Source organism: Chaetura pelagica, unplaced genomic scaffold, assembly GCF_000747805.2.
Source record: "Chaetura pelagica isolate M959 unplaced genomic scaffold, ChaPel_1.0 scaffold361, whole genome shotgun sequence".
NCBI lineage: Eukaryota > Metazoa > Chordata > Aves > Apodiformes > Apodidae > Chaetura > Chaetura pelagica.
The window spans coordinates 1,598,973-1,611,675 of record NW_009952363.1 but is presented as its reverse complement, the minus strand read 5'-3'; the positions used below and the strand labels follow the sequence as shown (position 1 = coordinate 1,611,675).

General features: G+C 47.5%; 2 protein-coding genes across 2 annotated transcripts in view; one reads left to right on the top strand and one right to left on the bottom strand.

Annotated features, from left to right (window-relative positions):
- The window catches only part of ASTN2 (astrotactin 2), a gene marked incomplete at its 3' end in the record, with an annotated part of 209,886 nt that overhangs the window by 23,341 nt on the left and 173,842 nt on the right, over positions 1-12,703 (bottom strand).
- TRIM32 (tripartite motif containing 32) lies at positions 1,414-4,404 on the top strand. The gene is given in 3 exon segments (XM_010007949.1): positions 1,414-1,541; positions 2,387-2,459; positions 2,461-4,404. Coding segments are annotated over 3 exon segments (2,145 nt in total).

Below are 12,703 nucleotides of genomic sequence, written 5' to 3'. Positions count from 1 at the left end.
GGGGGGCACAGCTCGGGGCGGGGGGCTCAGCGCTCCGGCTGCCAGCCCTGCCTTGGAGCAGCAGCACAAAGCCCAGCCGGGCCAGCGCCGAGCTGGGCGTGCGATCCCCATTGAAACACCGTCGTAAAACGCTGCCGGGAGAAGCCCCACCGCAGACGTTGCAGCGTTACCCTCTTGTTTTAACAACAACAAGCTGTGAATTGGCCAGTGAAACTCGTTGCCTGGCCACGCGCGCTGGCGGAAAACTACAGGGTGAGGAGGGAAACTGCGGCAGGAAATTATTGTCTTAATAGAAGGGAGCCAAACTCACATCATGTACAGGGTTTTACAGCCTGATCCTCAGGTGAGGCTTTCCCTGAACACCCTCCGGCAGGGGAACTGCCTCGGGGTGACTGATATGCAAGAACAACTCGCTGTGAAGGAAACTTCCATGAAGACTTAAGTGCAAGGTAAAGATAAAAGTGCAGCAGTTAAAATTATTTCCATTACTAAGGCACGTGCTGGCAGGCTGATTAAGGGGGTTACACGTTGAAAGAACAGTGTACAAATCATCTTTCTGAAGACCAAAACTAATTTGCAAACCCACCTCTGCCGTTGCTATTAAACAAAAATACCTGTTCAAAGGTAGCTTTTTTATGTAACATTTGGCATGCGGTGTCTGTGCTGCTCCCTCCTCCTTCCCTCAGCAAGTCTTTGGACATATTTCCAAGGAAAACAAGACTAATGGATCTGTGGTTAATTTTTAAAAGTCATTTTTAAGTACAGATGTTTCCATCCCTCAGAGGGAGCTTTCTGATCTATGTGGCTGTGCCCAGGCTTCTGCTTCCCCAGCGGGGGTGTATGCTAATATTAAAAGGGAAGCATATTCAGTGCCAGCAGCAGCCACCTGGAGTGCCCCTGCTCCCCAGGGACCAGGGATGTCACCCTCATCCTGCCACCATCAAGCCAAATGGAACTCGGGAGATTCTGCTACGTCACTGAAGCCCTTCCTGAAACGTGGGCTTTAAAGGCCTGTGAGCTGCAGCTGATAGATAAAAATGACTTTTTTGTCTTCTCTCTATGGACGTAAAAGAACTTTCTTCGTTGAAGTTGTCATCATCCACTTGAGCAATTGGTGAAGTTAAATGGAGTGAAGGTTTCTCTCTGAAATGCTCCTGAGGATGAAGCAGGCAAAGCCAGCAGGGAAGCAGGAACACTGTGTGCATGCAGCCATTATTCAGAAGAAGCTGTTTACATCCCTCAGTGACCAGCTCTTCCTTTTAAAGGCTAACAACTTCCTTCTCTCCCCCTAGAAGAAATGTTTTCCTCCCCATTTCTTTTAATGGCTAAGCAATGCAATAGCAAAGGTATTGAAACCCAGTCTGCTGAATAATAACTTAATGATGTGAACCCTCTGCTGTTCCTTTTGAACGGATGGTTGCTTCAGCAAGAGAGCTGCTGGGATCTGCTCCCTGCTGGGAGGGATGCAAGGATGGAGAGACCTGGATGGAAGCTGAACAGCAACCAGAGTGGTATCAGTCTGAACCAGAGTACAAGAATGAGGTCAACGCTGCGAGATTGTGAAATAAGGAGAAATTATATGCAATTAAGCTAAGTTCAAGAGCTAACTGTAAACACTTTTAGTATATATTAACGAATGTTTGGAGTTGTCTGTTAGCTCCATTATTGCTAATACCTGCTAGAACACTGCTGTGTTGAGCTGTGTTTAATCTGCATGCTGAGGCATGATGCAGTATGGCAGACATTAATGAAATACACTGGCCTAAAATCCTCACTGGGTGTTTTCAGTACGTGCAGTCATTCCCAGAACAAGTGGAAGCTGACAAATCATTCCTTCTAGTTTCACTTTCTGGCAAAAGGATTAAACCCTGAACATTTATTTTGTCTATCTAGAAAAGCAGAGTAAAGCAACGACATTTATTTTGTTCATATCTGATGTCACATCTGAATGCAGGTCTCCAGAGGTGATATATTAATGTCCTAAAGCCTTGCACCATCTGGTTCCTCTTTTGATGCACAACATTCTGAATGCTTGGTTTAATCTCCCTGGGTTTCAGTAAATTATGTAAACTTGGAGGCTTGGCAGCAGGAGATGGGCACCATGAGGAGATGATTCAGTCATCAGTATCTATTGGGCTTCCTTATTGCTGCCATTACACTTCTTTCAGTTCTGCTTAGAAATTTTGCAAGTGAATAATTCATTATGCTGGGAGCTGCAAGTTAGTTTTGGAGTTGGCCCACTCTAGCTATAACTAATCCATCCTTTCCAAATGTGGAAGAGTTAACTGGGCTTCTTTTTTCCAGAGTTGGGTGATAAATGAGAAATAAATTGCATGTATACGTAACTGCTGGTGATGACATAAATCACATTTCCTTTTTTCTTACTGGACAGAATTGGAGCACCTTGGAATAGATGCAAGTACAAGACTTGGCACCAGCTAAAGCTGCCTTGGAAAGGAAGCCATGGCTGCTGCCCCTCATCTCAACTCAGACGCACTCCGTGAGGTCCTGGAGTGCCCCATTTGCATGGAGTCCTTCACTGAGGAGCACCTGAGACCCAAGCTCTTACACTGTGGGCACACCATCTGCAAACAGTGCTTGGAGAAACTCCTGGCCAACAGCATCAACGGGATACGATGCCCCTTTTGCAGCAAAATCACACGGATCACAAGCTTAGCTCAGCTGACTGACAATCTTACTGTGCTGAAGATCATAGACACTGCTGGACTAGGGGACGTGGTGGGTCTTCTCATGTGCAAGGTCTGTGGGAGAAGGTTGCCAAGACACTTTTGCAAGAGCTGTAGCTTGGTTTTATGTGAGCCCTGCAAGGAGGCCTCACACATGCCCCAAGGGCACAGAGTCATTGCCATCAAAGAGGCTGCTGAAGAGAGGAGGAGGGAATTTGGGACAAGGCTTGCCAGACTTCGGGAGCTCATGGGTGATCTGCAGAAGAGAAAAGCATCTCTAGAGGCTGTTTCGAGAGACCTGCAGTCTAGATACAAAGCAGTTCTGCAGGATTACAGCAAAGAAGAGCGCAAGATCCAGGAAGAACTGGCCAGGTCACGCAAATTCTTCACCACCTCTTTGTCTGATGTGGAAAAGGTAAATAATCAGGTAATGGAGGAGCAAGCTTATCTGCTGAATTTAGCAGAAGTGCAGATAATGTCTCGCTGTGACTATTTCCTTGCCAAAATAAAGCAGGGAGATATTGCTCTCTTGGAGGAGGCAGCAGATGAGGAAGAACCAGAACTGACAAACAGTCTCCCAAGGGAGCTGACTCTTCAAGAAGTCGAACTCCTTAAGGTGAGCCATGTGGGACCACTGCAGATTGGGCAGGTGGTGAAGAAGCCTCGGACTGTTAATCTGGAGGAATTACTGATGGAAACTGCAGCGTCCTCGTCGGCATCATTTCGGGAGCCTGAGGTGCAGGAGGAGGTCGGCTGCACACCCAACTCCTCCCCAGCCAAGCCAAGGATGCCTGAAGCAGCCACCAGCATCCAGCAGTGTTACTTCATCAAGAAGATGGGCTCCAAGGGCAGCCTGCCAGGGATGTTCAATCTCCCCATCAGCCTACACGTCACCCTGCAAGGAGAGGTGCTTGTGGCAGACAGAGGCAACTTCCGAATCCAGGTTTTTACCCGCAAGGGCTTCCTGAAGGAGATCCGCCGCAGCCCGAGCGGGATCGATAATTTTGTACTGAGTTTCCTTGGAGCAGACCTGCCCAATTTGACTCCCCTTTCTGTCACCATGAACTGCCATGGCCTGATCGGTGTGACTGACAGCTACGATAACTCAGTCAAGGTCTACACCATGGATGGCCACTGCGTGGCTTGTCACCGCAGCCAGCTGAGCAAGCCCTGGGGCATCACTGCCCTGCCTTCGGGGCAGTTCGTAGTGACTGACGTGGAAGGAGGGAAACTGTGGTGTTTCACAGTGGACCGTGGTGTGGGAGTAGTGAAGTACAGTTGCTTATGCAGCGCCGTGCGTCCCAAGTTTGTCACCTGCGACGCTGAAGGGACCATATACTTCACTCAAGGGCTGGGGCTCAGCCTGGAGAACCGGCAGTTCGAGCACCATTTAGAAGGAGGGTTTTCAATTGGCTCCGTCGGCCCAGATGGGCAACTGGGACGCCAGATCAGCCACTTCTTCTCTGAGAATGAGGATTTCAGGTGCATTGCTGGGATGTGTGTCGATGCTAGAGGAGACCTCATTGTTGCTGACAGCAGCCGTAAGGAAATCCTGCACTTCCCTAAAGGAGGTGGCTACAATGTCCTAATCCGGGAAGGACTCACCTGCCCAGTTGGTATTGCTATTACTCCCAAAGGGCAGCTGCTGGTGCTGGACTGTTGGGATCACTGCATTAAAATCTACAGTTACCATCTGAGAAGATATTCCACCCCTTAAAGGTGTCTCTCTAAGCAGAGCCTCTTTTGGCAGCAGAGATTCTTCCTGCCTCGTTGCAATCTTGATGGGAAGCAGTGTCAGGTGTTCAGGACGATTGTGCCATAAACGAGGAGGGTTTGGCATAGAGGCCATCATGTTTTGTGTTTAGAAACAAAATAGCTTAAGTGATGGTGGTCTGCTTTTTCTTCTCTTTTTTCTTCTTGTGTAAATTCCATACAGTAAAAAAGAACAAGTGCAAGAGAAAGGATCCATCCTTCTGAAGTACTAGTTCCTTGCTAAATGACTGGTTACTCAGTAAACCTTCTCACTTCCTTTCACCACATCTACGTTTCCAGCTTCAACCATTGTATCTTTCTTTGTGCCATAAACACTGACTGACTGCTCTAAATCACCTTCCCTTACAGGACTAGAGAGGCAATCCTCTTACTGTGGTATTCACGAGGAACTGGGTAGTAGTTGTCTGGGCAACTACTAGGGAGAGCAATTTCTGATTGCAGCACTGCATAAAACAAAATTGCCCTCTTAAACTGCAGGGAGATGGAGCTTTACTTTCAAACTGAGGAGGGAGGGATTTCTCTCTCTGTTTTTCTGGTATTCAGGAGATAGCCCCTGTCGTGCCATTTGTGAACTGTGTCTGTTCAATGTGAAGTAAGTACTGTGCAATCATGGGAGACTGAGCTGAGCCAGAAAACTGCCCTCTGATGGCAGCAGGGTTTTTATTACTACTACTAGGAGTTCTGCTAGGTAGAAGGGGGTAAAAAAGGGAGGGGGGTAGGAAAAAAAAAATAATTAAACTTACAGTTGATGTTCACTGTTTTGTTATTAAATGTATACATTAAATGAAACTGTCTTTGGAAGGTATATCTGGTATCTAAAGCTTCATGGGGGAGGAGGGAAGGGCTGGGAGATTAAGACTGGGAGATTGTAGTACGTGGGATTAAATATTGTGTGTTCACCTGCACTTAACTCTCCTGCATTCCACACCATTGCATTGAGCAATTTTCACTCATCTGCACTTCCTATGTGCAAGGCACTTGCTGCTGAGATGGGGCTGGGACTGTTTTGCTTTTATTTTTTTAATATTTGGAAGCCTGTCTCTTGGTGCACTGCCTGTTTTTCCCTTGCACAGCAAAACACTATGTTCCTCCTCAGATTTTTTTGTATTTATTTTTTTTCCTACGGCACCAGCAGGCACCAGAGTTCATGTTCATCATGGCTTTGGGCCAAATGAAGCACAAAACTGCAGCTGTGTGAACCAAGGCCCCCACAGTGCTACTCTCCTGGCTGATAAATGTGTACCTCACTGTGGTGCTGCTCGCCTAGAATAGTTTATTGAAGGAAAGATTCATTTAAAATAGGGCACAGTGGTAGCATGTTAATCTGCCACAGATAATAGTTACACTGCAGTGCATTTATTTGTTGCTACCAACAACGTTGTTGCAAATTTGGGGGCACGACAGGCAACATAAAAGCTGATTTTATGGTGGCTGCCATGCTACAGCAAATTGTTTGCTTCTTGTGCTGCAACATGTATGCAACAGGTGATATTTTTAAGCCCCCACCTACTTTTCCCCTAGTGAAAGAGCAAAGTAAAACAGGCTTCAGAGCTTCTGCTGCTCCAGCCAGTTGTTTGGCAGTTGCAGGGTTTGCAGAAGAAGTGCTGGGAGCAGATATTTTTTTTTTTTAGATTTTGTTTTGTTGTTTGTTTTTTTTTTCCTCTCCCTGTTCTGCTCAGCCAAAGTGCTGAAGAGGGCCAGCACAACAAACACCCAGCTGGGTGATGGAGGTGCCCCTCTCCATCAGAGAAACTTCCTATATCTCTAGCCATAATTTGCTGGAAACAGCTTGTGGAGAAGGGACTAGGAACTAAGAGACTAGCACAGAAGATGGTGCTGAGGGAGCCCAAGGGGATTGAACCCTCCTTCCCTCCTGAGCCACTCTGTATGTTTGCACATAATTATTTACACTCTCTGCTTCTGTTTTTTAGATGGGAGGGGGCAGTTGCCTATGGTATGTAGCAGCAATTTGGGAAACCCATCTCATCTTGCATGTATGTTTTTGGGAGATGACAGCTATTACTGGGCCTTTCTGCAGTTAATTACATTGTAACTCAAGGCATTTTTTCCAGTATTATGATAATGGCAGTTCCTCTCCTACTGATCTCTTTTGAACATTTCTCCTAAGAACTGCTCCAAGCAGGAAGCTACCGTGGACCTGAATAATTGAAGCAATATTATCTATGATAATATGTACCTCTGTCATTTTCTGTTCCAATTGATTTTCTGTTTTATATATTTTTTTTGCAATAAACATCACACTACCAGCAATAACATTTCCTGGAGTGCTTGAAGGGACATAAAAGCTGGTCCAGCAAACTGAGCAGTTGGTTACCCCAGACTGTTCCTGGTCACACAGTTCAAACAAAGCATCTGTCATCTGCTTCTCACTCAGAGATTCAAGAAAAATAACACTACCCTGCCATGCACTCGTGGGCCAGGACACTGTGATTGGTGCCTGAGGGTGTGTGTCGCCTGCAGCTCTTCCTCTAGTCCTGGGTTTCAGGCAGAAAAGGGAATAAAGGAAACCTGCTGTCCCTCACCCAGGGTACACACGTCCCCTGGCAAAACTTGACAGTGACTGAGCTGATTGTGCAGAGCTATCTTTCTTGCTGTGGTGCCCCCACACAATGTTGTGATCATCTGCCAAACAAGATGAAATGGAGTAATTAAGGATTGTGATGAAATAGTTTGGCTTCTGCTCTCTACCTGGAGAAGGAGCTTGTCTGGTTTTACGTATGTGTTTGGTTTCTAAAGGTGGTGTAATAAAGGAAAAATTGATCCAATTAAAAGCACATTGCAAACGGCTCATTTTCTTATTAAAAACACTTCATTTCCTCCCTTTGATGGCAGATTGTTTTTTTATTGCCAGTGGGGATTAGACTGGGGAACACAATGGCTACAAGACCCCTTTTATGCTGTCAGGTAGCAGAGGATAAATCTGATCTCCTTGGCAGGTCTCATGTAACTTTATCTGACACTCCCCTACCCACCTCATAAACAAATACTAGGGTTTCATACCTCAATTCATGCCGATGCTCCCACTGGAGCAATATCTTACTTTTCTCTGTAGCTGATACCTGATGATTTAAAGGTCTCATCCAAATTAACTGGCACTGAGTGCTCAGTATCAGCATGTGGAAGCCTGGCTGGAGGCTTCATCATCCATGTTCCTGGCCCATTGAGAGACTTTCAGGCTCAGCTCTGCCCTACTGCAGAGATGACACATCTTCTGGGATACCCAGGGCTGCTGTGAGGATTCACCTATCATTCTGGGTAGTTTTGATCATATTAGAAACAGTGTGTTTCGGTGGAGCCAAAGGAGAGCCAAGCCCTTTGCCACTCAGCATTCAAAGGCATCAGTTGGTGAGCAGCACGTGTGGGTTCTCCCCTGGTCCTGCTACCCAGTTGGGTTTGCTGTTCTAGGTGAAGGTTTTTATTGCTTGGGCCCATCTCAGATGATAGGAAGTAACTCCTTAAACAAATCCAGGATGCTGGTTTATCCAGCAGTTGGGATCCTTGCAGCACAACTGCCGTGCTGGTGCTGTTAGACTTAACTTGCCGTTTTATGAGAAGTTATGATTTCTTAGGGTGGCTGAAACTAAGCCATGATTATTTGTTCTGGGCAGCACCCAACAGCCAGGGTTTCTAAGGGGAAGAGAGAGGGAAAACCTGCTTCTTAACCAAAGGGGGCAGAGCTACAAAAGTGAAAATACAGCCAGATGCTCCGAGTCTCTTCTATTGTATAACTTAAGTGATTTTTCTGGGTCATTACTCAATGCAAGAATTTAAAGTTATTTCATTTTACACAACTAATTACTCAACTTGCTGGCAATTTTGGATTACAATGAGCAGTGCAGAAGGTCATTTAGCAGACTGAGTCACAGCACATATTTTAGTCTAAACTAAATTTCACGGCAACCAGCTAGATTGTTTTTTCCTCCTCTGAACAAAATGTCAAAAACTGAGGTTTTGAAATAAATATCATGACATAAACAACAAGCAGTAAGAGTGTGATGAAAGTAACGGAGTGGTTGTTTATAGGAACAGATCTCAAGGACAGGGAAACTCAATATGTTTTATTTCTGACCAAGCAGGTATAAGGGAAAGCTATTATCTCCTTTAAGAGATGCAAAGCTTGCCTTACAGCTTTCTTAATGCACTTGATTGTGACTATGAAATGAAAACTAAAGGATCCTGTGGACTCGTTCAATCATAATTGTGTTACAGCAGCACCAGGCCTGGATGAAACCTTGAGAGGACAGAAGGGATCCACAGCCCCTGCTCAGAAGAATATGGACTAATGTTTTAGCAGAGTTCGGAGCTGTATGCTCAAAGTGCCTTCTGTTTTATGAAGATCTTGGTCTAAACTGCCATGTTAACAAGAAAGCATGAAAACTGTAACCTCTCAAAGGTAAATATAACGGGTGACATATAGTGCAAGAGAAGAGAAGCAGGTACAGGAGAGGCTGGTGGGCAGAAAGCCTTAGGGAGTGGGGTAGGATCTGTCAGGGCACAGCCCCTCCACGGCTTGTTCTACTAAATGATCTGTTACTATGTTAAGAAATACTAGATATTTTGCTTAAATAACTAAGTTTTAGAATTAAGCACCTAGAGTAAATAATTTAGCATTAGGACACGGGTTCAGCATAACGTGGCAGTATCCTCTTTAGTGTTACTCAGCATGAGTCTCTGGTCCTTGCAGTTACAGTTTTGGGTGGTGTTTGTGACCCCCCAAATGGTGTGTGGACGCTTGGGCAGCAGCTTCTCCCTGAAGAGAAGCTACCCTGAAGAGAGGGAGCATCTGCCACATCTGTAGCAGCCACTGTCAAAGCTCAGTTTGCCAAGTGCCCAGTGTGACCAGTAACCTCAGCCAAGGAAACTCTATCTAGGGACCACAGGATATGAGAGAAAAAAGCTTTTCACTCACTGCAGACATAAAGCACTACAGCAACCTAACAGCTGGGTAGTAAAACCCCTGCATCTTCTCCACCCTTGGACGTCAGGACCCTTCCCACTCCCTCAGGTCCTCAGTGGTGAGACAGAGGAGCTCCCACAAGCCCATGTGCTCCTTGGGGGCAACTCCCTACCCACACACCGTTTCTTTTTCCAGCTTTTCCCAGCTGGAGAACAGAAGTCTCCCATGGTGATGCTCAGATCAGTCTGCACTGTGTGAGGGGAGAAAGTTGTCACTCAGATGCTTGACAAGACGAGACCCTCTGCATTGCTGCTGATAACGTCTGCCTTTTCTCTAAGTGCTGGAGCACTCACACACATTTGTTCTGCATGTAGTGTATCGCTGTGGGAGCAAGCAGGCTAGAAAAGGGAGGAGGGAAATCCCACTGGAGCTGTCAGACTTCACTATCAGAACAGCTCTTCCCTTTTCCTAGCCAAGCTCTCCTCCTCTTCCAGCCAGACAGTGGGGCCACAAGGCAAAAAGATCTCCAAGAAACTTTTTAGTAGGGACAGATGTGGTCCCTGGCAGGTGGATCTGTGGGATGGAGGGATCACTCTTTCTTCCTGGACATTTTGTGAGTCTCTTTGTGGTGGGTTAACCCCCAGCTCCTACCTCACATTTTATCACATTATATGGTGTGGAAGAGCCCAGCTGGGGTCAGCAGTCCTGGCTGTGTCCCCTTCCAATATCTTGCCCACCCCAGCCTACTCACTGTGGGGACAGAGTGGGAAGAAGAGGAATGCCAGAGGCTAGGCAAGCACCACTCAGCAGCAGCCACCACACTGGGGTGTCAGCCACACAGGTTTAGCTACAAATCCGAAGTGCAGCACCATGAATCCCATTCACTCCACCCTGACCAGACCCAGCACATTCTTACATGCAACAGGAGGTGGCTGGGGGTCTCAAGTTTGCCCAGCTGCCAAACGAAGATGCTCATACAAGAGGCACAAACTTAATGAGGTGCTCTCAGCATTAAATGCTGGCTTTGATGGGGAGAAAAATGATGTGGGCTCCTGTGGCACAGATCAGTGCCCTGGTCAATCTCAAGGTCCCTGCTCAGAGGTCACTCCAATGAGTTAAAGCTTTGCTTGGCTGCACAGAGCTGAAGCAAGCAGCCCAAAACATGGGCTTTTAATCACTCTGCATGAAATAAAATTCAAGTTTGGTTTGGTTTGCTCACTGTTCCTAGAGAGGAGCCTGGGGGATGTTTCCATGTCTGCCCTGGAAGGAGCACGGTGCTTGGTGTGACACAGCAGTGCCTTTCTGGCTCTCTCATTTGCAGGATTAACTCCTGCAAATCCATAGCAACAAGGATGGGCAGCTCCCTCACCTCCACCCAGCACACACCTGATCTACCTGCTGGCACAAGGGGAACATTTTGCACGTCTACAGGCAGAGCAGCCTGCAAACATCCAGCAGGGCGCTGGCTCCAGGCAGCAAGGAAGCACCAACTTTCTTCTGTCCCTGATGACAGCCAGATCACTTTCTCCTTGGCTGCAGGAAGGGCTCTGCAGACACCAACCCACGTCACGGGCCCGTGTGCCGGCAGCGAGCGCGGAATTCCGGCTGCTCCAGCCCTCGGCTCCAGCAGCGCGGGCTCCTCCTCAAGATGATGTTTTCATTTAGGGCTGGGTGCTCAGATCCTGGGCTTTACCCACAGAGGCCTCCTCCTGAGGGCTGCCGAGTGATTGATGAAGTTGATTAAAATATTACCATAATTTGGTGTGATGCTGCAGACGCCGCAATGTGCGTTTGTATCGTATTTGGGGCCGTTCCAATTAGCTCAGACTTGCCTCTCCCCCTCCTTTTCTGACCTGCTTTGTTCACTAACAAATTAGAGTTATCCTGGCCTCACTTTTGTATATATTAGGGATGATGCTTATGTGCAGTTGCTGAGCAGTTTGGAAAGGGGCTGGCTAGCAGCAGGGAGCCTGGCGGGCCAGAGCTGTTTCTGAGTGGAGACTGCATCCAGAACTGTCTGGCTGGACCTATTCATTCTAATCCTCCTTATGGCACTGGCAAAATGATGGTAAATTAGTAGAGGGGCTGGGAATAATATCTGTCTACCATAAAGAGCAAACTCTTGGCTCACTGAGGTTTGTCCAGGAGAGAGCCCTGCATTTTCTGTAACACCATCTCTACCCGCAGAGTCTATTTCTCCCTGTATCAGCAAGAGCCCTGAACATCCTCCATATCCTTCCAAGAACATTTTCTGGCCATCAAAGAGCTAAGTACAACACTTGTCCCCCTTGTGCCACCCATAGCCCTGAAGTTCAGCCTCACCCACCCCACTAGCTACCAAAGCCACAGATGGAGCCACGCATGGAGAACAAGGTCGGAGCCAGCACCCTATGCATGAAATGCTGCCTGATCAGAAGTTCAATGCTTATCCCCAAGTGTTAAACACTAAACCCCCAGGGGACCCTGGGGTCCCAAGAGGGCTCTAGTGCTTGGCAGGTAGGGGGAAGGATGCCCTGGATGCTCCCCATTCACTGGGACAGCCCTACAAGGAGCACGTGGCAGGCACAGCTCCAGCACAGCTCCATGGGTGCAGGCAGGAGCTGGTGGGGAATGAGGAGCCTGCCTTGACTGGCTGCATTCCATGGACTAAAAAGGAAATTATTTAGTCAGCAAAGCACTGCTCACCTTCAGGCCCTGTGCCACCATGGGGCTTTATGGTTGAGCCCTGGGAACCACCACTGCCCCAGCTGGGGAGAAGTAGGGGATCAGAAATAGATTTCACCACTGGGTCAAGTGTTGCCACCATTCATCTCCCCTCTGGCCACAGCACTGTGAAACAGCAGTGCCAGCTGTGCTGGGCTCAGACTGCAGCATTCACCTCTTGTTCCCATCCAGGATCTTCAGAGAAAACCTGGGACTGAGGTGATGGTTCTGGGGCCACGGAGCCACTCCAGATCTGCTCCCCACTGACACGTGTGCCCGGGGATTGCAGGGAGCAAGCCTGGTTGATGATTAATAGCAATGCAAGTTGGTAAACAACACACCTCCAGCACTCTTTCTCCTGCTAAACAGGGGCACTGCCATGGCAAACTTCATTTATCACTATTTAAAACCAAAACAAACGAGCATAGGGGGTTATAAATATACTTACAAGACAAGCTGTGCTAGGAAGACACAAAAAAAGAACAGATCAGAAAGCGACAGAGACAGTGGGTGGGAGCAGACCTCTGTCTGCTGGCTCAACAAAACAAGGCTGCTCTTGGAAGCACCCAAGGGGCAGGACACCAATGCCTTTACCCACCTCCATTATAATCAGCCCTACAAC